The sequence below is a fragment of the Etheostoma spectabile genome, chromosome 1, assembly GCF_008692095.1.
Source record: "Etheostoma spectabile isolate EspeVRDwgs_2016 chromosome 1, UIUC_Espe_1.0, whole genome shotgun sequence".
In the NCBI taxonomy this organism is placed as follows: Eukaryota; Metazoa; Chordata; class Actinopteri; order Perciformes; family Percidae; genus Etheostoma; species Etheostoma spectabile.
In genome coordinates, this window is record NC_045733.1 from 6229819 (window position 1) to 6256584 (window position 26766).

A 26766-nucleotide genomic window follows, 5' to 3' on the forward strand; every position below is an offset into this window, starting at 1 on the left:
ACAAGAGGCGGGGCTGTCGCACATTAAACTGAGCCCTCACTGTTTTAAATTCAACTTTACAAGGCAGGATATGAGGAAGGAAGGCAATGAATGTTTTTTTTTTGTTAGAACCTTTTTGATTTTGTTTATGGAGTGCTGCTTCATAAGCCCATGCAAAACTGGGACAAGCCTGTGCTACAAGCTAATAACCACCAGGGGGAGCTGTGCAAAACGGAAGGCTGACCGGATGGGAAAGGAAGTTTCATAAATCTATTCCTGAATGTTTTGGTTGTTTTGTTTGTATTGTCTTATTCAACCAGTATGTACCCTTGTTAATCACATCTAATCCATTCTTTCAATGATACCATAAATCCATGCAGTTTTAAATGTACAACTGAAAATGAACCCAACGTAAGTGCTTTGGAAACTGTAACTTAAAGGAAGAAAAGAAATGAAAACCAATTTGTGTGTGTGTGTGTGAGAGAGATCATGCTTGAGAGAGTGGTGGAGTGCAACATGTCTTATCTTGATAGGACATGTTTTGGCTGCAATTTTGACTTTCAGCTTCTGAGCTGCATGTGAAAACCAGTGTAAATAATGTAATTTCTACTCTTGACCTGAGACTCTTTGAAATGCAAGAAAAGTTAAATTATAAAATCTGTCCCACCACCTTCATAGGTCAGTACTAATATGGTACTAAAATGTACAAAAGGGAGTTATTCGGATAGTGCTTACAATACTGTTAATGTTTTTAAGAGTGAAAGTCCACATCTGTCATTTGGATTAATTGGATAAATGATTTTAGTTTTTTTTTGTTAGGCTGAATTCAGTGTGTAGGGCTTGGCAGAGCATCTGCATTGCCACCCATGTTCACTTTCACTGTTGAATCAAAAATGCATCCATTGTATTTTAAAAACAAAATCTGTTTGTAACCCCCAGGTCTGTCCTGACTGTAAAACTATATGGTGTCTGATTTTTTTTTTTTTTTTTTTTTTTTTTTTTCTGGGGGGGGAGGGTGGAGGCATGAGGTTCACTTTTTCCAGTCAAGTTTGAGATGTTGAACTGAATCCTAGTTCTATGGCTTCAAGGTGAGTGTGAATGTCAGACTCAAAGTATGAAGTGATGAATAAAGATGAGAAGTTGTAAACTATTAAATGGGATATTTTCAATTTATGCTGTGTATTCTTGTCTTTGGGTTGGAGAAAATGATCAAGCAAATAAAAAGTCAAATAAAAATCTAGTTGAACTATGGTAGTTTTTTTTTTGAAAAATTTTTGAATCAATGTGATGGACCTTCATTTGTTAGGTATTATAATTTATATATTGTACACAAAACCTGACTATTGCTCACTATCAGCTTAAGATATTTTTGTTACATGATGGCCTAATCCTGTACCTCTCAATAAACAAATCAGAACACAATAATTAGTATTCTGTATATTTATTTTTTCCAGATTGCTATTAATTGATTATAAAATGTTAAAGAATCTGGTACTAAATTTAAAAAATGTTGAATGAGCAACTGGCAGCTGCGTTTATTAAGTATCTAATGCAGTCACTGGTGGAACATGAATGGCCCTGTAGGAATCAATCCTTACTCTCCTTATTGGGTGTAGTGTCTCTTTGACAGATCTTCCACCACAGCGCTGCAAAGGAAGGTCAGGCAAGTCCACACAGCATTTCGGGATAGGAGAAAAAACATGCTCTGGTTTATTGGCGTTTCTTTAGATCAATCACAATCACCATGGGACAGAGCCATGGTGCTGCTGCAAAATAGGAACATGTGTGTGTTAAAAAGTCGTTCAACAGAAAACTCAGATTGGGCTGATCTAGCTAGCTATCTGGATTTACCCTCGAGAGATCTGAGGAGCAGTTAACCCTGAGTCTCATACATCCACCAGAGTTTACTTTTTATTTTTTTTGAAGATTATATTTACCCAGGACAGTTCAGACTTGAAAGGAGAGATAGAGAGGGGTAATGACATGTAGCAAAGGGCCGCAGGAGTAATCCTCTATATATGGACGCCCGCTCTACCAGGTGAGATAACCAGGCGCCCTAGAGTTTAAAATTTCAACACAAAGAAAGTGGAAGGTAATGAACATCCAGCCGAAAACAGCTATTTTGACATATAGTGACAGAAGCACAGCCAAGTAATAGAATGGATAATGGCTGCATTCCATTTAGCTGTTTTCAGGGTCCTGGTGTTACTGCTCACTGTCACGCCTTACTGGGAAACCTCAACAACGGGCTTTGGGGTATATTTTTTTCATTTGGTGGGTGTGTAAGTAGGGGAGACCTACTTACAAATTGATAACATTACTTTAATGAATTTCTTTTACTTACTTTTGTTAAACTTGGCTCCAATGAGGCTTGTAATCCAGCCAAAATCATGACATCCAGGCAGAAATACAGGTGCAGATCTACTGTAGATAGCATGTCAGAGGATTATCAAGGTTGGACAACCAACCTGGTGCGTGGCCCCAACCACTTGGTTCACTGAGTGGCATTTGTGGTGATTTCATTAGTTACAAATGTGTTTTGTAAATTGCTAACCTGATGCGCCAGAAGGTTTGAATCAGAACCATCTGAGAAGTCATTGGAAACTGTTTTGGAAAGGGCAGGCACTTTAAAAAAAAAAACCTGGCAGGTGATTGGATAAAGCATCTGTCTATCACGTCCGCCATTGTTCTTTTGAACGAACAGTAGCCTACATAACGACAAAATGTAGTAAAATGTTTATGTGAACAGCGGTGCTGTGGTGCGCTGAACATCCTGAACACGAGTTTAAATACAAGTTGCTCCTGACTGGGTGTGACTCTGACACACCCACCTCATTTTCAGATAATTCTATTCATGGTAGCTGCATTTAAGATAAATTAAATCTAGGCCACATATATCAGCCTGTATTGTGTTTATGTTGTCAGTTGCTTAGTTAGTTGTGGCAACTGTAGCCTACAATGAAACATGCATCTCTATAAAGGAATGCAAAAATAAAGCTGAGCTAATGAGTTTGAATGTCAGCTGATGTACAGTATTAGCAAACATTTGTTATACCAGAGATCCTCTATAAATATGGTTCTAAACCCTCTAGAAAACCAAAAGACCCAACAGTCTACTATTGTAGAGCTAACATATCATCTTAAATAACAAATTTAAAGGATAGCATGCAACTTAAAGTTTGTAAAACTCTTTAAACCTGTTACATTATATAGGCCTATAGTTATATTTTTCTTGAATTTATGGCTTCTATTAATGGTAAATAAAAAAATTAGCTTAATGCTTTAGTGTTGGTGTAAACAACTAGCTTTTGGGTTGCCAGCAGTCACAGTCTCTTGTTGCGAGTCATAGAATGATTTGAGTTTGAGAATTTGAGTTATTTTATTTATTTTTTTCATTAACATTATTGTGTAAATTCTCCAGTACACAGTGACAACAATACCTTACTCATCTAGTTTGCAGGTTTGTGACAGTAGGCTAATAGTGCATTACGCCTGAAATAGGTCTATCTGCTAATTCTAGCCTAAAGGTTAAAACTGAGTGACCACTGATCCCTTCAAGGGCATATCGTTATTTTTCGTGATGAATTGTATCAAGTAGTAAAAAGACATAGTCATGATTAATGTATAACGCCTCTCCTCTCAGAAAGGGGCAGTGGCTGATGAATAATACATACCCTAAACCCGCCCATTTAATGTTTATTGATCAGCAGTCAGATTCAGTCTGGATATGGCGTCGCTGCACCGACACGGGATGAATTTTTACCTCTCCGTGGGAATTTGCCAGTCGCGCATCGGGACGGAACTTTTGTGTTTTTGTCGTTGATGATAGATATCCTACATGGCGATGGAGGACGAGGATAATACAGCGGTCGTGGCGACGAACACCCAACCGGGCATCAAGAAAGGAGGTGATGTCGGAGATAACGGGGCTTGCATAGACAGGCAGCCGGACACGGTAGTACACCAAGCGGGGCTGAATCCGACTGCAGGTCGCGGCAGCCGCATTGGTCCCGGAGCTCACGCTACGACGGGGATCCGAGTGCTAAAGGCAAGTCATAACGAGAGGATTTATGGTCTTGTGATGCAGTAGGTGATTCAAACAAAGTGTTCGACAAATAGGCTATCTCTCTATATTGTGTCTATATTGTGTTACATATAGACATACATATAGTTGCATGTGGTTTTCTCTTACATTGCAGTTGGTGATTCAAACAGGGCAAAGTGCATGACAATGAAAACGCATCCTTGTAATATTATGTAATGGCTGTGATATCAGTGATTGGTATTCTCTGGTTGATGATTGATCTGTGGATAATTGTCACTCAGTGAGGAATGTACCAGAGCCAATTACCATCCACAAACCACACACGCACACTGACTGAATGCTGTTAAAGCTTTTATAGGAAGGCCCACTGCTGAACAGTTTTTTTTTTAGAGCAAGACATATTGTGTAAATGACATACACTATAAGTCTCGGAGGAAGCTGCTCACAAGGCAACACACACACGCACACGCACACGCACACACACGCACACACGCACACACTTTATCTCAGAGCTATTCAATCAATGTGAATGCATTATTCAGGTATTGTATTTAAAGAAAAGGCCCACATTAAAATCATAAAGTAATATTAATAATATATTTATTATAACTAATATTATTAAATATAATAATATTTCAGTCAGTGTGAAGGGCAATGGTTAGTAGTATTTTTTCATGCCTATTAACATCAACATAAAATAGATAACGAGTTGCGTTTTTGAGTCTCAGTAAAGACATTCGCCCTGGTGTGTTAATACAATCCAGGGCCACATCCAAACCATACTTGCCTGTCTGTCTTTGTTAAAAAAACATCCATGCTTGTTGATTTGCTTAAGCACAAGTTACAGTTACAAATCAACATCAATATGAAGTCTACAAGGGACTAGCCAGGTCAGCCATCATTCATTGATAAATCTCAGTCATTATTTCATTTCACATACAGTGTATTTATCATCTACTACTTTCTGACTCAGCACAATTGAACATGCATGCTCTTATTCAGTGCAGCCCTGCTCCACATTCACACAGTGACACAAATACTCACCTGGGGGCGTCCCAGTAATGTAGTCGACTGGGCTGACCACTGAGGCTTCACCTTGACAGTAGCTGATGAGGAAAAGGTATGGCAGCTTCCTTTCACTGTGGCCACAGTTTTTTCAATAGGTGTAGAAGTTAAACTAACCTCTCTCCGGTTACATTCCCGCCTTTCCAACCTCTGAAATAATGCTTCTCTTTATGACCTATTTAATAAGTGAACGTTTATTCTTGACCTTGGAAAATAGTAAAACTAAATATCAAAACAAAACAAAACAACTTAAGATTCAATTACTAGCTTGATTGAGTATTTGTTAAGGAAGACAATGAGATGCAGTAGGAGATTCCCTATTAACAGAAATTCTAATTTTTTTAATCATTCCGGTTCTGTTATACATGACATGATGAAAATTTAAAAAAACAAAAAGATTATTTGACCTAGACAATGCTGATTTTTTTTCATTTTAAAAGGCCAAACATTAGAAAGGTATTTTAAAATCAAGTTATTAAAATACATGTATTTCAATTTTGTTAACTAATATCAAAACTAAACACATTTTCTGTCAAATACAGCAACTAAGGGAATTCCCAATTAATTGATAGGTGTATAATTTATAAATCATAGTATGATAAATAATTATTAATTTAAAGCTATTTTGATAAGAAACTGATTATTATATATTATATATTATATTATGATTATGCATCATTGTGTGTGTGTGTGTGTGTTTTGGCGGGTGGTTGATCTCCCCCTGTGGCTCAGCTCTCTAGTCCAGCCACTGTAACTGATGGTCCAGCAGACATTTCCCTTTACTCAATGAACTACTCTTCTTTTGACATTTCCCAGTGAAACCCTTGGATTTATTTTGGTGTACTCTTCCTTCACACTAAGCAGCAAATTGCTGCACAATTGAATGAGGCGAAGGTCACAACATTTCCCAATCATTTTGAGGACACCTTTAAGTGTATATATGTGTATATATATATACAGTATATATAAATATATCCTGTCTATGAATCTATGAATGAATGATGGATGTGGGGTCAAGGTGTGTGTGTGTATGTACTGCCAAGCAGAATCTGAATAATGATTATATAGCTTTACCTCTTGAACCAAGTGGCATGCTGTAATGCCTTTGTTGTGAATGGTAGTTTTTCAAGAGCAGCTGATGTTACTGACATTTTATCATTTTAGCACATGTTAATACCAAATTCAAAGTCTAGCGTTACATAATTTTCTGGATAAACATCATGCTACTGCACATCCGGTTAACATCACCACAAGTGATTAGGGCAGGAGCAAACAACAACATGGTATTCTGGTTCCTGTAAGTAACACAGTCCATCCTGAGCAAGAAAGGTAATTGAATGAAAAAACATTAAAGATGGTTTTGAACTTCATGAGAAGTGCTGCTGCAACGGACAAGGGATGTAGAATTCAGTGGAATTGAGTCTACAAGGAAAACAATTTCAAGTATTGTGTCAGTGTGATGACTGAAATCACTCACCATGTATTTATAACTAAATACTGATTATAGACCATTGATTACAATGTGGGGGGATCCTTCTCATTTCAGGTTTATACAGATAGAAGGTTCTACAACCAAAGCACTGTTAAAGCATAGTCTATCAGAGTATCCCAGCTGATGTCAGGAAATGTGGTTGGAGACCCTCTCCCCATGGACACTTATATTGTTTCAGCATGTTTCATGGTTGTCCCATTTTTAGTTTGAATACTGTCACGCACAGCTCATTTAAGAGCACAACAAAGAAAGGAGGTCCACACTACAACGAGTTAAATTTTTAGTACATTTATTTAAGACAACTTAACTAAAGTAAACTACTGAGTGTAACGTCAGTAATCAGTAGTGTATTGTGGGTGTTGGGTGCTATGGAAGTGTAAAAGTTCACCTAACCTTCATAAACATGAAAAAAGGATAAATTAAACACAATCAAACCAAACAAACCCAAGTTGGGTGCCAGCAAGGCACCAGACATAGAATCACCTAGTTTTATAGACTCTCTGCAGGTGAGGCCAATTCCCCAAACGAGGTGGGAGGAGCCAGTCAATCAGGTACCAACTGAGAGAGACAGATACAGGCCAAAACAGGTAGTTACAAGACATTTTATGTTCCAGTACTGTTCTAAAAAAAGAATCATTGATATTATCCAATTGATAACTACCAGCACAAGCCCACAGCACCTCTGGGAGGGTCAGCAGTACATTTTAAACTAACCTCAAGCTATTTAGGCAGTCCATGGCTGTTAAACATGCTTTTATGTATCTTATGCCAATATGTGTGTTAAAATAACTCTTTCTGTGTCAGCAGCGCAACATGAAACGGAATGGGAGTCGTGGCTGTGGGACGAGAAAGACCAGATTTGGATCAAGAGAGCGGGACTGGCTAAAGGGGGACACCCAGCGGGGCTGTGTGTGTCTGTATGGGGGCACAGTGGACCCCCAGCTACCTGCCTCTGGTCCACAGTCCTCCTCCACCCCTCAGACAGACCTGCAGTTGGTGCTCTGCTCCACTAGTACCACAGTGGAGGAGCTGTGTGCTCAGAGGGACGGACAAGGACTCTATGTTCAGCTGCATGGGGATCTTATCAGGTAAATACACACCAGTTAAGTTATCAAAATAAAGTTATAATTGATCATGTCCTGTGGGCAAATGTGTCCTCTGCATTTGAGCCATTTGGCATAAAATGTCCTAAAAATTTAGGATGGCTGCCCAGAGACCAACTGTAGTTAGAGGCTTATTCTTCCTTGGTCCAGGGCCATACCAGGAGTATTCCAAATACCCATGCCCCGTTCAGAGCAAGACAGTGAAGTTGTTAAAACCTGCCTCAGTTCTCGAAATGCCAAAACATGCATCCAACAGCTGCACTCCGTCAGTGCGAAGCATCTCATAGCTCACAGCCTAATGTGCTGTATAATAATGTATGAACATGGAAATGAAAAACAGTGACAGAAATAAAAGCGTAAAAAGATGCTTTGGGTTGCAGTTACATGAATAGTGCAAGGTAAACATAAGATTTACAGACAGCTGCATAGGTCAACTGAAGCACATCTCTTCCATCAGACACACAAAAACACAGCAGAACTAGGTATAATAACATCTAACAAAAACTGGTTCGAAGCAATGTAAATTGCTAAATAAAGCTCTACATATCTTCCTTATTTATATGACTAGTACAGTGCCCGTTGTTGAAGATGTGCCTGTTTGGAACGAGATGATTGCTTGGCCTGTGGTATTGCTGCTTGTAGAATGCTTCAAAACCTAATTGTACAATTACTTACAGAAGGACCCCAAACCACTTAATATGCAACTCCACTGTATAGCCTACTACTGACTTACAATGTAGTCTATGTCTACACTGTAAGCTGTTGTAAAGCGTTCTGCATGGCATCTGTATGTGACGTGCAGATTACCTTCCTCCAAACACGCCCCCAAACATGGACACACATAAATACGTACAGATACGTCTCGCTTTATTAGATAAATATTTTTAAAAAACTGTCTTTTACTTAATATCCTTGATGCCTTGTCACCTTAATTAAGCTTGACTTAACACAAAAAAGGCAAACACAGCACTGAGGACCTGCTGCAGTTACTCATCCCATACTCCCACAGCACCTCACTCAGGATACCCTCAGGGAACACGATTGTATGCCTTTCTCAGCTCCACAAGACATATGTAGACAGAAATAGCAAATGACCCCTTGATTATCTGTGAAAGGATAAAAAGCTGTTTCACTGATCCGGGACCAGGAAGAAATCTGGGCCGTTCCTCCTTTGCTTTCCTGGGAAAGTCTGTGTGAAGAAATAAAGAAAGCTAGGTTTAAAATAAGAAATCGGCTATAGCTTAAATCACAGGGGCTTATAGCATATTCTATGGGAGCCTTTCTATCTGTTCAGTTTTCCATTAATGCGGATATTGAGGGATAGTGAGACAGAGCGAAATCTTCAAATCTTACAAGACATGTGAGGTACTAGCAAAAATGCTAATAGCTGCATTTATAGTGGAGAATTGTAAATGATTGTGCTTGTAGTCTTAATGGCTGGAGAATGATGCCATGGACGTGCTGCAGATATTGTGCTAGTGACGTGAGGTTATTAATCGCTGGTAGCAAATGGTGTGATCAACTAACAGCATATAAAGCAACTTCATCATATCTGTGTTGAAGGCTGTGGGTATTGCAGAGTAACGCAGACTGGTAATAAAGGAAAGGCTTTTGGTAAACCTGTGGATAGGCTGTGATCAGTTTACATTCCAGCAGTACAGCGAGTATCACCAGGTGGATCTAAATTTAATATTAAAGTCTTCATCATCCAAAAACAGGGTATTGGTGACTTAAGAAAACTATAATTTCTGTTTATTTAAAGGAAAATTCCATTACTACAGACAGACAGCACATGAAGTAAAGACAAGTCAAGGTTGCATTAAATGCATTGAATCAAAAAGAAAAGTGCAAATGTTTGTGCAAATGTTCATGGAAAATACATCAGTTAGGACTCAATTTATGATTGACCTTAAAGGGGCTTCTAATCTATTAAAATGTTTCTGCTTGTTGTAAATAATTTTGAAAATCTACAGATAAGTGTTCTATGTGTAATAGGATGTATTACTGTGATTGATAATAGATGTGTGTACTGTATGAACATCTAAGACATACAAAGCTGTTGACGGCACTGACACAAGCATTAAAGAAATGTCTGTAAGTAAGAACATGATGATGATGATGGATCAAAGCTTTTTTTGTGATTTTATTTTTTATAGCTTGCAGTGATGTGCCGCTGACAGGAAGACATGGTCTGGGGTTTTCCTGCTAAGGGACCATTGTATTTTCAGCCGGACAAATTGCCTTTTAAGATAAAGATAAATTTGGTCAGGGCCACAGTGCCAACAGGGTGAGCAACAGAAAATCAAGTGTTCTTTTTCCCAGCAACATGCTCTTCCTTCCCTAAGTGCTGGCATGACAGACGAGATATGTAACCCCTTTGACATGTTCTGGGTATGCCCGGGGTTTCCTCCCAGTTTGTCATGCCAAGAACTCTTCCAAAGGGAGGCTCTCAGACATCTCAACTGACTCCTCTCAGAGCAGGTAGCGGCTTGATACCATGGGCCTCCCATATCACGGAGCTCCTCACTCTGAAAGAGAAATCTCATCTCATCTGCCTGTATCTACAATCTGCACGGTGAATGGCCCAGACCAATTGCAAATCAAGAGGCTTGTATGAGATGAGCTGCGACTTGCCTGTAAAGTGGACAGGAGCAGGTGGCAGCAGCGGTGCAGTGACAAAAAGCCGCCGCCAAGTCGGAGAGTTTACAGTCGTTTCAAGTAGCCTTCGTCTGAACAAGAAGTCAAAGAAAGGCTCAGATCCTGTTAGGTCCGATTTATTAAAAAGAACTCAGACCGATATATCAGCTGGTACGCAGGCTCCATTATGACCGAGTAGCTGTTAAAATGCTCTACAGGCGATCTGTTGCTGATGTTAATATACAACAGACTGTAGACAATCTGTAATCGGAACCAATACAATTTTTATTTAAAATGCCATATTGTTGACTCAATCCTGAACCAATCACCTGAGAGCCAGGTGTTTTGCATCATGCCCTGGGTCTTGCAGTCGGTGGAAAGCAACTGCACTGTCTGACTTTAAAAACTGCGACCTTGTGAGGTTACAGTTGCTCATGTATCCATGACATCTGAGCAAGCTGGAATCAAGTTGGACACAAATCTAATGGCGATCCCCAGTGATCGATTCCGCGCAGGCCTGGCTCATCTCGAACAAGCCTGACAATACCCCAGTGATTGGTATTAAAAGAGCAGAAAGAACCTCATGCAGAATCAGGACATAGTGCCAGCCACGGGAGTCAGGTTAGGTGAGCCCTGCAGCTTGATCAGGCACAACCCAAATAAGTGATACAGGGCCATTATCTTGTGGGCTCAACACTGACAAGATGAAGGATGGATGCTGAGTGAAAGGCCTGCTGGACAAGGGGAAGGGTTGGAACAGATTAGGCACAGTAAACTTGTGCAACAGAAAACAGCTGATGTGATTTTGGACAATATTATGTTATGATTATCATGCTTTTGCTTTTAGTTCATGGTGACCATATTTTGATATTTTGAAATGGGACACTCGGCCGGCCTTGAAACACAAATTCAGACAGGCTTCTCAGAGATTAATGAACATGCTTTATTATGCCTCAAGTACAAAAATAACTTATGTAATAAAATATGTAACAACCTGTAACAAAATAACAGCTCTTTTCAAATAAATAAATATGAAATAATGTTCTAAATATGACCTATTCAGTGTCAGCTCCAAAATCCAGCTTCAGCTAAATATCTCTTAAAACCTTTTCAATGTAATAAGATAAGATTTTTTGGTGTCCATGTGAGCGTTGAGGTCTCCTGCACCTTTATTAGACACTGAAACAAATGTTCTGGCTTTGCACATGGTGCACTCCGCCTCCCACTTGTCCCAACCAGGACGGTACATGTAAAAACATTTTTTGCAGTTCAGTTGTGAAGCTGCACTTACGCTTCAGCATTTTGTGTTCAATGCTGCTCCCTGTCTTATCTGCTCCCTGTATGTGCTCCCTGTCTGATCTGCTCCCTGTGTGTGCTCCCTGTCTGATCTGCTCCCTGTATGTGCTCCCTGTCTGATCTGCTTCCTGTATGTGCGCGTTGCAGAGCCGCCTACAATGCAGCCTCTCTGGAATTACATCATTTGTAAAAACGATCAGCCGGCAAAACTAAAACTTTTTGGATATCAACTCATCATCTTCATGGTTTAACGCCTTTTATTAGGTAGAACTGAAAATAGAAAATGCATTTGGAGTCATAAAAGAGGATGGCTCAGACTTTCAGGGAATACAAGTCTAAGTAATGATAGGCTGTTCAAGAGATGAGTGAGCATGAATAATCCCCAGGCCTTTGTTTGGACCATTTCCAGTTGATTAGTGAAAAGCTTTTGAAAGCTGGTGAAGGCTATGTGATGATGGGGGGCTATTTTAATTCCAAAGGCCAAAGGAACTTTATAAGAATGCATATTGTCTTGGATCTATGAAATAACTGGCCTTTAAAAATAAAAATCTGTCTGCCTCAATAGGAATTTAACGTAAGGGTGTGTATACTTGTCCCCTGTATTTTAAGGAATAACATTTATTTATGTACGATACATTATTCATTCAGAAAGAAAATTGGTGTCCTTAAATGTTGGATTTTGCCTAATTTTATTAATTAAGACATTAAGATCAATTTCCAAAAGATTATTTTTTTTATTCCTCTTTTTAGTCAATTTTAGCATGGGTGTGTAAACTTGAGCACCACTGTATGTGAAAGGCTACTAGATTTCAGGGTTGACATTCATCCTGTTAGGGATCAGCAGGAAGAGTCCTTATTGAACTGAACAAAATTCAAACATTTTCTCACCTTGCTGTCATTAAATATAAGTGCAACAATATAACCCATGTATTTGTGTAATACTTTTAGTACTTTTACATTCAGGTTACCTATTTCTCTGGGTTTGAACATTGTTGGAAACATTTGGGATAATTTAAGGACACAAATCTGTTCCCACACAATCTGAAGTTCTGTCAAACTTTTTTTCTTTTAACAACACTTCATCAAACATCAAAAACTGCATTTATCACCACAAGAAACTTGGTTCAGTGCCTGGCAGTGGTGCTTTCAGCTTGGCCATGTCATCTGCCATTGAAGCTTTTAAAATTTGTAGTGCTGTATATTCCTATTTGATGTGCTGCATATTTACACATTTAAAATCTTTGCGTCCTGAACAAGAAGAGTTTTCCCTTAGGAGTTTGACTCTAACTGGACTCTTCTGCTATCCCGTTAAAAAAAACAAAAAACTGTGCGGTTTTTACCAAAGATAAAGAAACAGTCCACCTTTAGTTTGATGTTAATGCTTCAGTGTACGTGTCCACTATACTGAGTAAAATGAACTGGTGTTACAAAGTTTTGTCTGGCATTGTTAAACCATCTTTCTTTTTCTTTTGTCCTGTAGGAGGCTGGACACCTCTGAGCGTCCGCTCCAGATGCTGTATAACTACCTGACAGCTATGGGCTACACAGAGCCTATACGAGTGCAGCAAGAAGCAGCCAACTCAGATCTCAGCTGTTTGATTCGTTTCTACAGTGGTGAGTACTGACCCACAGGGGCCATCATCCCCAATCTTTGCTATCTGCTGCTGCTCAGTGGGATTTGGCAGGAGGAAAACGGACCTGAAGGCCTAAAAACAGCCTGCAGCAGGTCAAATGTTCCAAAACGTTTTTTTCATCCTCTTGATCTTGATCTTGTGTCTGTGTGTGTACATGAAAGTGTGTGCCTTCAGCAAGGACAAAGTTGTTGGTTGAAGATCCCTGAGAGGGATTTCTTTCTAAAGCTGTCTCTACTATCTAATATAGCCAGGCATAACACAAACACACGCATCACAGCCTCATGATAAGTTAGTGACCATCCTTCATCCTCTGGTGATTCTCCATCACCATTTCATCTGCTGCTGTCAACATGCGTCCATGACCCCAGGACTGTAGTGACTAAGTATCCCTGTGTCAGTGTGATATATTAATCCATTGGCAGAATGGATGTGACTCTATGGAGACATTTTTATACCTGCATGTGTCATGTTAATACAGCTAACAATCCCGTGGACATCTCTAGGTTTCCCTGTTTGAGTCTGTGCATTGGTCTAATGATACTCTTACAGTAGCAGCAATTAGGGGTTTGCCATTAAGGGTAAATGGTGAACAATGTTCTGTAATGAATTTCCACTTGATAAATCGACTGATGTTCCTGCTGAGTGAGTGGAACTCCTATGTTTGGGGTTTGAACTGCTCACATGCTGCTGTGCCAGAGAAACAGACTGAGCAAAAAGCATCTAAAGGGCTCACACTCCCACATAAAGTACACAATTCTCCCTACATTAAAATGCAGTGCTGTCACACTGTGCTGTCACACTGAATAAGAAAGTCACTAACATGTTGGATATAATTGACATTTTTGATGGTCAGTTTCAGCTTAACATTTGAATCCTAGACTTTTGTGTAGTATATATGTGTATATATCATGGCAACCTTGCTTGATAATAATCACTCCTCAGAACAAAATTTGGGTTATAATCAGCAGTGTTACGTTTCTCTGACTTAAACTTGGCTTTTTAGAATGAATACAAATGTCTCTTTCTATCTGTCTTGTAATACAACTGATGTTCATTTGTTTAGCTGTCAAATATTAAACTCACTGTAGTCTTATTCTTAGTCCCTATGTGTCCAGTGGAAGCTTAACTGTTGTTCGCCCCTTGCCAACATGAAAACTGGTCTGATCTTGGCTACTATCAGTAGTCAGGCCACATTGGTCAGAGTCTAGCCAGGCCTCTTTGAGACTTCCTGCCTCCTTTTGTCAACTCATGGGAAAAGAGAACCAGAAACCAGGCATGACTGGTACTTGGCACTTTTGATGCACCGCCAAGGCTGAGAGCACAACCTCATTTGGCCATTAGCTGACCTAACTGTAGAAGTGGGGAGGTAGCATAGACTGTTAATATTAATGAACAGAGCATGAGTTATGTCACCCATTTGTTTGTGGAGATCTGCTATGAGTCGTCGAGATTGCCGTTAACGGGTGCAGCTATCCTGGTTGCAGATGTAACAATTGTAGACGAGAGGGAGAAGTGAGCAAGGAGCCACATTACATTAAACACTTTTCACTGGCAAACACCCCCTGCTTTATTGATGACTTTAAAATAAACGAGACCATAATTCAAAAAATGAATTTTATTCTGTGTTGCAGAAGACTTAAAACTAGCGATTGAGACCATATACTCATTATGAAAATGTTGACTGAGGTAATAAATCAAGTGAGAAGTGGGTCACTTTCTCATACATTCAGATACCAGGATGCTTTGTCCATTAATGTTAACAGTCAATGGGAGGTAGTGAGAAGTAACTGTTTTGGAGTATAATTTTCAGGAGCTCTCCAGTCATACACCTTCACCAGTAGACCTCACTTTTTGGCTGGCTCAAGGTAAACTTGGTTTTTCATTCCCATCCACAGTGTGTGCACACTACACAGTGTTTTAGGTGGGCTGTGATGCATTGCTGAAACAAACAACAGCCTTGTTCTGAGATCCCTCTCCCAGGTGCTTGCTCTTTCACAGCTGTTGTCAGGGGTAATGATCTGATTAAGCAGTTGAGGGAAACCATGGTCCATCAGTTAAGACTACAGCTGCCACAGAACCACCTGATGTGGTGTACTGCATGTGTCAGCTCTGCATTCAATAGCCTTTGAGAGTCTGCATCATTGATTCCCAACCTGAAAGCAATAACAACAATAGTAAAAACCTTAGGGATTGCAAGTTGATTAAAGGGCATATAGCCATGCAGTTAGTTGTGTTGTTCCATGTGCCCAGGTATTTAGATACGTAATTGTCTCTAAGATTTCTGTTACCCCCACAGTTGAATGCGGTTTTGGTCATGGTGCTCAATGCATTTCATTCTGCAAAAAATGTCATAGTTTCTAAATAATTTGTATAATTCACAGACCACATTGGTCTTCACTGGGATTTCTTCTGGCAAAGAAATGCTCCCAGAACAGTTGATGAATTTGAGTTGTGAACTGACCCTGTAACAATATTGCAAAGTATAAAAAAACATACTTTTGCAATGATATTTTTTGGATCTTTCTCCCATCTTTTTTCCTTATGAAATATAAGATAGGTTTACTGCTTTAGACCTCTACAAATCATTCAAATGAATAAGTCTGAAGAGGAAATTTGGTCTTTGGTTAAAGCTCTCGGCTCATATACATTTAACCAAAGGCAGATGGTTACATGTAGACATTGGTCTGTTATAACATATCTGTAGTCTACATGCAAATAGAAGGGCATGCTTTTATTTTATATGTAGGTGTGCACATTTGCTCATTGGCATGCGTATTATTCTGTTTATGGCCTCATTTTTATTCAAGCCACTAATGTGTTTCAAAGTGCAATCTAGCATGAAATTTATTAAATTTCACCCTATTAGCATCCTCTTATTTGTTCAGGAAACTCTTCTCAAACCTTCTTCCCCCTCTCACACACCCACACACACACCCTCCTGCTGTGGTGCACAGATGAAATGAAAACAAACATGGACAGGGGAGTAAACATTTCTAAATGCTGACTTAATAAAAAAAAAAATCCTAGTGAAAACAACTACAGAGACCTGAGGGCCTGTGGTTCTCTGTGTCGGCCCTTGCAGCTGCAGCACAGACAAGGCCTGCTGTAAGCTCCACTGAGCCCTGTTCCACCTCTGCCTGGGTGATCTCTGTCTTACATCTTTGAGCTTAGCGACCTGAAGCTGCTGTGCACAGTTCATGTCCGGTTCAGCGTCAGAGCAGAAGGAAATAAGTCATCTGCAAACAGTGTAAACCATGTCAACCACGTTATAGTTAACTAAAACTAAAAGAAAATAAGTAATGAAAAATATTTAACTAAAACATTCAAGCCAAACTAAAACTAAACTGAAACTACAGTATATTGCCAGGTTATAAAACTAATAATAAAAATGAACATAACATAAACTTAAATCATTTCAGTTTTAGTTTTTAGCTTTATTATTTCACAACTAAAAAGGGAGACAGCATGAGTCTCCGTCGACTCTCATATCATTGAACTACCGAAACGAAACATTATTTCTGAGACATTATACCTGGCCCTAACAAAAACAAACTAAAGTTACTGTTAAACCAAATATATAAAAGTTAAACCCTTTTGAAAATCTGAAACTAAACTAAAACTAGTAAACACACTCTGAAAACTAACTTAAACTCAACTAAAATGAAATTGAAAAGTCAAAACTAAAAACTAATTGAAAATTATAATAACAAAAATGATAATTAATTATAATAAACTTGGTGTGAACTCAGCTAATAAGTTATTGATTTGGCTAGTACTGATTTACTAATGGAAATTATACCTAAATGAAGACAGTGCATGTCCTAAACTGGGATGACATTGAGGGTGAACCAGTGCCTGAAACGCTAAGGCCCAATGGTTTATCACTGAGTCATCATAATCATGTCCTGGAGAAACAGAAAGTCTCAAACCACACTGGAAAACCTAGCACAAGGTTGCTTCTTCATTTTATAGCATAAACGCAGAAATAATTGGTTTACAGAGAAAAAAAGTGGAGAAGCACTCAGACTATGATTTAAGAGAAAAATGAAACTCAGAACCAGTTTCCCACAGACTTGCCCTGAGCAAAAGAGGTCCGCAGAGAGCAAGCTCTCCGTGGTTTCCTGACAGCTTCTCGTAACATGCTGTTTTTATGATGGAGCTCCATTTCTACTGTGGATTTCGTCTTTCTTACTTGAAAACTGCAAACTGTCTTTCATCCAAGACTCGTGGCCAGCTTTCAATTCAGATGGCTTACTGCTGCTGAAACATATCCAACCTTCGGATGGTCTGTTTTAATGTCATCTGCATTCAAAAGCAGTATTGAGTTGTGTGTCTTCCATCTGTGTTCTTCACAGTTTAGGCTGGCTTTGTTTGATATCAGAGTTGAATTTCTTGCACAAAGTTGAAATAAGAGTTTTATAAATAGAGGTAAACACAGACCACCAAGAGGAGGCATCTGGGTGGTGGGTTGAATCTGAATTTACTGCCAAAAAGAGCTTGCTGTTCTGAGTCAAATCAGACTGTGTTTCCGCCTCCACTGACCCCCTACTGCATGCTAACACAATCTATGCAATCTTGAGCAAGACAAAAAAGCTCTGGGATACAGGGAGTATTGTGTTGAACTGAGGCCTCAACAGTTCTATTGAAATCATGTGGTTCCGTATCAAAAGCGTACTGTATAAACACCCTCCACAACAAGATCAGGAGTAACAGACTACAAATTGGCACAATGCCTTTTGTATTTAAAATATAAAGAATGGCCACTTTACCAGTTTTGGGTAAATTTAGTTTTCCTAAACCCTCCTACAATGATGGAGCATTTCAATGATGGAGCAATGTATTTTGCGATGTTCATTTAGTCTTAAAGTCTTAAAGATGTTTTCAAGAGTAGTTACGCTGGTTAAAGTGGTGCCGGATACTTAGTGAACTAACTACATGATCTATATAATCTATGCTGTCATCCAGTTAATCAACAGCTGTTCTGAATAATACATCACTACTCTTGTTTATTGTTCAAATTCGGGCTGCAACTTACAAGTTTTTTCATAATCAATTGATCAGCAAATTGATTGTTTGGTCTAGAAAACATCAGGAAACAGTGTGAATGTTCATCACAATTCCCTATACTGTAGCCCAACGTAATGCCAAAAATGTAAATTTGCTGTATTTTATATAGCGCTTTTCCAGTCTTAACAACTGCTCAAAGCGCTTTTACATCTACAGGAAACATTCGCCATTCACACACATTCATACACTGTGGCCGGGGCTGCCGTACAAGGTGCCACCTGCTCATCAGATAAACATTCATACACATTCACACTCCGATGCGCAGCACCGGGGGCATCTCAGGGTTCAGTGTCTTGCCTAAGGACACTTCGACAATGACTGCAGGGGCGGGGATCAAACCACCAACCTTCCGATTAGCAGGCAACCGCTCTACCACTGAGCCACAGCCGTCCTCCTGTATTGTTTTGTTGTCAAACAAACAGTCAAAAAGCAAAGAGACGCAGTTTATCGATCATTTTGGATGCCATTTGTGTTCTAGATATTTTAATATTTTAGAAACTGTGATAATTAAATGTTTGGCATTTGTGCTTGAAAAACAACCTAAACGATTACGTCATTTAAAAAATAGTTTGCTAGTAGTAGTATTTTGTGTCAATCAGCTTATTGAATAATGTATTAATTGTCCATATTTCTCAAGAATACATATATCATTAATAATGTAGCAGTTCACAGTTATACTAAAAGATATGAAGGCAAGCAGTTACTCCAATTTTAATCTTCTGCAAGGAGCTTTTTGATAAATGGTTTCAGTTTTACTATTTTTTTTCTAGTCCTCTACTCTGTTCTAGTTCCTCAATTCACTTCCGCTCTTATTTTTGATCCCCCAGTCACATCCTATCTTACACCTTTCATATCCCTCTCAGTTCCCTTTTTCTACTTTCTCTCTGTCAACTCTCTATTCCCTCCTGTCCCTCTTCTCATTTGTTTTTCTCTCCATTTTTATTCTTCAGTGACAAGACAACAGAATCTGACCTGTCACAACCTCGCCGCTCATCTGGCATGCCATGGGAAGTGAAATATCTCTAAGTTTGCTGGCAAGTGAAGGCCACAGCAACACTTGAGATGAACAGAGGAGCGATAAGAAGTCAAACAGTTGACTCTCTGATCTGTCATTTGTCACAGTGCCCCTGTGGTTTGGCAGCCTCTCCAAGGAGGCCTCTTGACACATTGATGATTAGTTTAGTTGAGGCAGCACAGCCTCTCCGAGGCCCTGCTCCTACGGACTACCTTAGCTTGGACAAAACCATCCTGTGATAGAAAACAGTGTTACACAATGTCTACGACTATGTCACCAAACCCCTCTGGAGCCACTCAACATAATTCGTCATCAGTGGGATGGGATTGATTTGGCCGATTTTACACAGAGCAGCCAGAGGTTTACCAACTCAGATTGGACTTTGATTTTGTGAACAACCTGTTTCCCTAGCAACTAATAGCCCAATAGACCTTGAGGGATAGCATGTGTGCTTGTTTTAAAAGTTGGCTCTTTATGGTGGGGACATTTGACGTTGCGTAAGGCCAATAGTTTTCAGATGGGTGGTTGTATTGATATGGAAGTGCAGGAAGCATTATGTTGATGGATTAATGCATGACTGTATGCTCACACCGTGAATTGCTGTATGCATATTATGTGTGTAATTGTCACCCACAGCGCCAGCAGAAAGCTTATTAAATTATGGTATTATTTTACTTGTTGAAAATGTTGTTGTAAAAAACTTTAAATTCTTACCTTGGAGGAGGGAGAACAAACACTGTAGCTTTATGGCTCAAACGAATAGTTGCCAATTCATGTTCTGTTCATTGTTCTGTTCTGTACATGATCGATTTAGCAAAAGGTACTTCTACTCTAGTTGGGAGTTTGTGGTGCTGTATAGTTGTAATCACACAGGAGCACAAATAATTGTCTTTGTTAGATGACCAGTGTCATACAAATCTAGAAATGCTTTTGAATAAAACATATTTTTAGGAAGGACCATGGTACACGATTATAGTTTTTAAATTAAGACATTACTTGTGATAAAATGCAAGGTCACTTTGGAAATCTTCAACCAAACAACCTTTCGCTGGGGCTTCGGGTTGTTTAAGAATTATTTTCCTGCAATACAGTCCATGACAAAAGTCTTGTCGCTTGTCTACAAATTGACCTGAAGTGCCGCTGAAATATATTTCTAATCAAGATTTATTTACAAAAAATGGCTAATTTTAATCCCAACAGCTTTTGTAATAACGTTTCAGTGCAAAACGAAACTGTCAAAAAGTGTTCTAATATTCACAGCTTGGTAAAGCCCATTGAGTCAATTTTTGCAAAGACATAAGTGTTGTCGCCTTGTCATATGAGCTTCACCTGTGACTAATAATGGATCAATAAAGTCTCAGGTGTGTATAAAAACAACCCCAGTACACTAGACCTTCACATCAACTGCAACTAGACCTCTGCAAACATGCCTAAGATTCACCCTGGGACTAAAGTTTTGATTATCAAGAGGCTGAAGACCAGATCCACTGCTGATGTGGCAGACACCTTCAATGTGTCTCAGCGTCAAGTACAGTGGATAAAAAAACATTTGAAGACACTGGAGATGTTTTTGACAAGCCCAGGTCAGGCAGACCCCGCAAGACAACTGCTCGAGAGGACCGTTTGTTGGCTCGAAAATCCAAGGCCAGCCCATTTTCCACTGCAGCAGAGCTCCACCAGACCTGGTCCCCTGAAGTCCCTGTGTCAACCAGAACGGTTTGTCGGATTATTTCTCAAAATGGCCTCCATGGTCGAATCAGTGCCCAGAAGCCAGCACTAAACAAAAGACAATTGAAAAAACGTGTGGCAGTTGCCAAGTCCCACAGCCTGCTAAAAGGATGGACGCTGGAGAAGTGGAAGAAAGTGGATTTTTCAGATTAATCTTCTGTTGAATTACACCACAGTGCCGCAAATATTGCAGGAGACCTACTGGAGCCCGCATGGATCCAAGCTTCACCCAAAAAACAGTGAAGTTTGGTGGCGGAAAAATCATGGTCTGGGGTTACATCCAGTATGGGGGTGTGCCAGAGATCTGCAGGGTGGAAGGCAACATCAATAGTCTCAAATACAAAGAAATCTTAGCTACCTCTTATATTCCCAACCATAAAAGAGGCCAAATTCTCCAGCAGGATGGTGCTCCGTCGCATACTTCCATCTCCACTTCAAAGTTCCTCAAGGCAAAGAAGATCAAGATGCTCCAGGATTGGCCGGCCCAGTCACCAGACATGAACATCATTGAGCATATGTGGGGTAGGATGAAAGAGGAAGCATGGAAACCAAACCAAAGAATATTGATGAACTCTGGGAGGCATGCAAGACTGCTTTCCTAGCTATTCCTGATGACTTCATCAATACATTGTATGAATCCTTGCCAAACCGCATGGATGCAGTCCTTCAAGCTCATGGAAGTCATACAAGATATTAAATTTGGATCTCACAGCACGACTATTTATTTTGCTGACATATTTTAGTATTTGCAGTAAATTTGTTCAATCTCTGTATAGGCAACAAAACTTTTGTCTTGCCAAAATGTGACCTTTCTGTCTTGTTTAAATAATAAATCTTTTTTCAGTGAAACAAATTTATTTCAGTGCATTGAACATCCTTTGGGAGAGTTATAACTTTTCATATGAGCTATTTCTTACACCAATTGATTAATTGAAAGTCAGGTTAATAGCAGGTGTTTCTACAAAATAGATAAGCGACAAGACTTTTGTCAGGGACTGTATGTAGTGTTCAGAGCATTGACCAGACTGTGTGTTAGCATCCTGCAGGTAGTGCTCTTAAGAGTGTAGCCCCCTGACAGCATAACAAAGCTAAGTGTGCTTGTTTCTGGTGAGGCAAGTGAGAGTGCCTTGTCAACGTGGGTCTGTTCCTAGAGTGTGCGTGATGACAAGCTTATTGCTGTGTGCACAGCAGTGGGCGAGTGTTTTCCTTAATTACTTGTTTTGATGAATATGTTGTTACTTACTCTGCTGTCAGCTGGATTCTGTAAACCATTGTTGTTACGTGAACTACTATTACAAATACTCTAATGAGGTATGTGATGACATTTTTTTAGTATTTGACATACAGAGAAGGGATTTGTGTGGATTCCTTGCATGGATTCAGGCATCAGTTCATGATAGTAATTCCTTGTCTTCTTACAGTGATACACAGGAAAAGGCAATGACACCAAAATAATGCTTGTTTCTAATTGTCCAATAGGACTGGGTAATGTTTTGATACTAGTGCCATGCCAACACAATACCTGAGTTTTAGTACCGATAACAAAAAATTTTTTTTTGATACCTTTGTTGGAGGAATATAAATAAAACTCTTTTTTTTTAATAAACTAAATAAGCTTCTGCAATGTTAAATGAGTTAAATAGTCTAAACACAAGCACCCATGCAAAAACCTTTTTTAAAACAATACAGTCTAAACCTAGGATTTAAATTCAGTGTCTCGTCAAAGTCAAGGTGTTTTCCCCCTTTCACATACAACCCATCTCTGACCCTGTGATGGTTTGTGTCTCTAATTGTCTCATTGAGGGGACACCCAAGGATTACGCAGTCACTGCTATTGATCTGCCAGGCAGTCAATTTGTTGTCAGAAGCACTTGGCTTGTTCATTATCAGTTTCCCTGGCAAAGAAAAACACCAGCAGCCTTTCATTTCATTTGAATGACCTTGTGAAGTGAATGTGGAGAGGAAGAGAGAGACATTACGGATTGCCAATGAGAGCCTCTGATTGGGAGGCAGCACAAGTTGATTTGATGAAAAATGTAACCACAGAGGACAAGAGGCTGAGGCAGTGTCTCCTCTGTGCTTATTTGACCTGTCATTAACCTGAGTGTACTTGAAGCCTGGCAGAGACAACAGCACTGCTGTCTGATGTGTCCTTCAGCACTGGCTAGCTAAAGCTGCCTGCTGTGCAAGTTGGCACAATTTAATTGAAAAGAGGGAAATTTAATATGACAAAACCCTGACTCATTCATCAATATGACTGATGCTTCTGCTGGGTTAGGTCAGCAAAAGAGGAAGAGAAAAGTGGAAGGGATAGCTAGAGACATAGGACACATTGACAATTTACCTGCACCTTAGCTCTGATGTGTTTACTGGTCTGTTGATTTCACTGTTCCAACATTGATCTTTAAAGAGAGGGAGGATTAATTATATGAAAGAGGAAAAAGAGAAGAGCTTGGATTCTAAATTGCAAGGATAAATTGAGGTATCCTGAACTTGGCCCGTAGCTGCATTTTTTATTGAGATGCTATGGCTTAGAGTTATGTTTTGGCATAAAACTGACATCTACCCATTCCCACATCTTCACGACCCAACCTGACTAAACCTGACTGGTACTGCCAAACTAGACCTAAACCCAACTCTGGATCCAACGCAAAATTTGTGTTTTCTGACTGTCATTTCCAACTCTCACTGAGCATTGTGTGTCTACTTACAACACATGACAAACATAACACAGATGATTGGTGCAGCCAAGGAGAGAAAGAGATAAAATCCATAGTATGTTGGAAGACGTAAGCCCTGCAGGCAGCTTGGGTTAACTCTGCCTAGCTCTCAACGCTCGGATCTCATTGGGTCTGAGTGGGCTCTTTGAGTTTCCTGTCTTGGGGGGGGGGGGGCGACAAAGGAGGACCCTAAACCCTTCTTTCAGAGGAGCTGCAGAAAGTGCACAGAAGACAGGAAGAATTTCCTGACAAGCTACATCATTTAGTGTGCTGCGAATCATGTCAGGCTGCTCTATAGGATTCCTGAATCAAAAACTAAGACCAGAAAAGTAGTATAAAAGCTGCTCTTTAAACAAACCCATACCCAACCCGTATCCCACAGTTCCCAACTAAGTATGGGATTTTGTATTGGGTCCAGTCACAACAGAACTCTTCTACTTCTTTGAATTCATTATTTATATAAATAATGGAGTTTAATGGAGAAATGTTCCTCACTATTACTCTACATAAGATAAAACTTATGATTGTGTAGTAAGATCTAATCAGATGCACAGTATATTAGATAATGGGGCAGCGTCCATCTGAAGTGCTGATGTAAGATCTGTTCCTGGAATTACAGTACTAAGCCAAGATGCTGACTCATCTATAGGTGATATCATACTGACATGTGAGTGTCTATATGACTTCATTTTCTGGGGGCTTCCATCCTCTGTGTAACTGCAGAACATTTGCAATTAATTAGCTTGTTTAGCACAGGAGGCCTGGGGGGGGGGGATCTTGTGATCTACTCCAACCACTGTGTGTGGGCTTTTCCCTCCAGAGCGTCCAGTGAATGCAGACCAGCAGGAGCGGACCCTGCTAAAAGGCGTATTCAGCGTCAGGAAGGGCAAGACGCAGCTGCACAAGTGGGCAGAGCGACAGGTCATTCTCTGCGGCACCTGTCTAATCGTGGCCTCCGTCAAAGACAGCCTAACTGGGAAGATGCACATCCTGCCCCTGGTGGGGGGAAAGGTGAGAGTTCAATGTTTGGGGATCAGATAACCTGAAGGGGTGTTAACCTTTTTCTGTCCCCAGGGTAGAGCTCACACTCCGGGATAAGTGTAGATACACTGTAACAACACAGCTGGGTTGGACGGCTGCATCAAGCTTATCAGTTAAAACAATGACGCACCACTGTACAATGGTTCTCAACTGTGTGAGCTATGTAGGCCACATAATATATACAACTAAAAACAATACAGCTGATTTTATTTTTACCTTGAACCACGGACAGGATACCAATAAAATATGATTTTTGTTGGAATTCAAGTCTTATACAATTGGCCTTTGATGGAAAGTAGTTGAAAACCTCTGATCTCAAAGCATAGAAGACATAGACAATGCAGATTATTTGTACACATTACAATATGTACACTGAAATTAAAAGAAATCTACCATAAAATGCTTTAAAATCTTAAAAATCTTTGAAAAAAAAGAAAAGCCTGACAGCCTGGTAAATCCATGCTATATAACTGTTATAGCCACACAGCTGAAAGAAACAGGTGTGGCTGTAATGTAGGGGGTCTTTTAGCAAATCTAGGTATTAAATATTTGAAAAACAATAAGATGAACTACACAGAATGATATATAACTTTGTTGAGATTAGGGCTTGACATTAGCACCCACCAACCCGCCTCAGCGAGTAGATTTTGGCAGCGGCGAGTAACACAGTCACTTTCGCTAGCTACTTTGGCAGGTGGAATGCCTTTATATTGTAACACTGTTGACTGGAGTAGCCTACTGGAACACCGCCCGACACAGGAACACAGCTGTCACCCGGGGTGCAACAGCACAGTACGTGGCCCGTACGGCATACCAGACCACCAAGCCGCTGTGATTCCTTAAAATATCCCCCAGATCTCCGTTCAGCAGGCGCACGCAACATGGCAAGCCAAGGCAACGGTTGCATCTGTACAAGTCAAAGACTGTATAAGGTATAGGTTTGTAGAAGAAGTACAGAGAGAGCTTGCAGTAGGACAATTTAGCAGGACATCTGTTCATCAGCTCATGCCGGCTGCTAGTGACACGCGAGAGCTCCAAATCACTTTCAACTATTTTCAACTAATCTTCTACACCGCTGCACCACCTAGCTTTTGCATAAGAAGCTATTCTTTAATGTCTGTCTTAATCGGTTGCATGTTTTCATACAAAAAGGGATCTTTATACACATGATCAGAGCTGAATATTTGATGTCTGCAGTGTTATATTTTATTTAGTCTTGATTTAGGTGTTTACAGTGCTCATTTACATTTAAAAGGGTTGTAAATGTGGTTCTTCAAATTAATTGTAGCAAACCATCTTTAACCATATTCACATAAAACAATTTTCCACAAAATAGCAGCAAGTGAAAATGCTGAGTGGCTAGTAGCTTTTCTAAAACCACTAGCCACAATGGCTCATAAGGAAAAAAAGTTAATGTCAAGCCCTGGTTAAGATAACTGAAAATGTAGTTATTCTTTTACCAATATCATTGCAATAATGAGTAATGATAATCATTTTTCATTTGTGTTTTCTCTCCCAGTGTTCCTCCTCATCGTATCTGTGTATTGTCTTTGTATTGAGGTGGAGGAGGTGAAGCGGAGGCAGCACTGTCTGATGTTCAGCTCAGCCGGATCACAGGCCCAGACATACTTTGTCAACTTTGACACACTTGCAGACTACCAGCGATGGCATCGGCAGGCCTCAAAAGTAAGCATGAGACAAAGGGTGAGTGTTACTGTGTTTGCAGGACACAATATGTGTCCGTTTTCTTTTAGCAGCACTTGTTTGTTTCCAGTTAGTCCCTCTGGGCTTGTACTTGAAGCACAGATTAGAGGTTTGGACTACTGTTGCCTTCTGCATGCTGACTTGTCCAATCAGAAACTGCCTCTCTGAGTGTCAGGGTTGTGAGATGGAATCAGCGGGGCTTGGACCCAAATGCAGCGGAGACAAGAGCAGAGTAGCGGT

The 26766-nt window shown here is 39.9% G+C and overlaps 1 protein-coding gene across 2 annotated transcripts in view; it reads left to right on the plus strand.

Annotated features, from left to right (window-relative positions):
• Positions 1-3564: 3564 nt before the first annotated feature.
• phlpp2 (PH domain and leucine rich repeat protein phosphatase 2) overlaps positions 3565-26766 on the plus strand; it is a 54970-nt gene continuing 31768 nt past the window's right edge. The window contains exons 1-5 of one of the 2 annotated variants that reach the window (XM_032513947.1): positions 3565-4027; positions 7386-7669; positions 13098-13231; positions 24602-24792; positions 26383-26508. In XM_032513947.1, coding sequence (XP_032369838.1) covers positions 3818-4027; positions 7386-7669; positions 13098-13231; positions 24602-24792; positions 26383-26508 — 945 coding nt within the window. In that variant the 5' untranslated portion in view covers positions 3565-3817. The remainder of the gene's footprint in view (positions 4028-7385; positions 7670-13097; positions 13232-24601; positions 24793-26382; positions 26509-26766) is intronic. The other variant, XM_032513956.1, reaches the window with a different exon arrangement.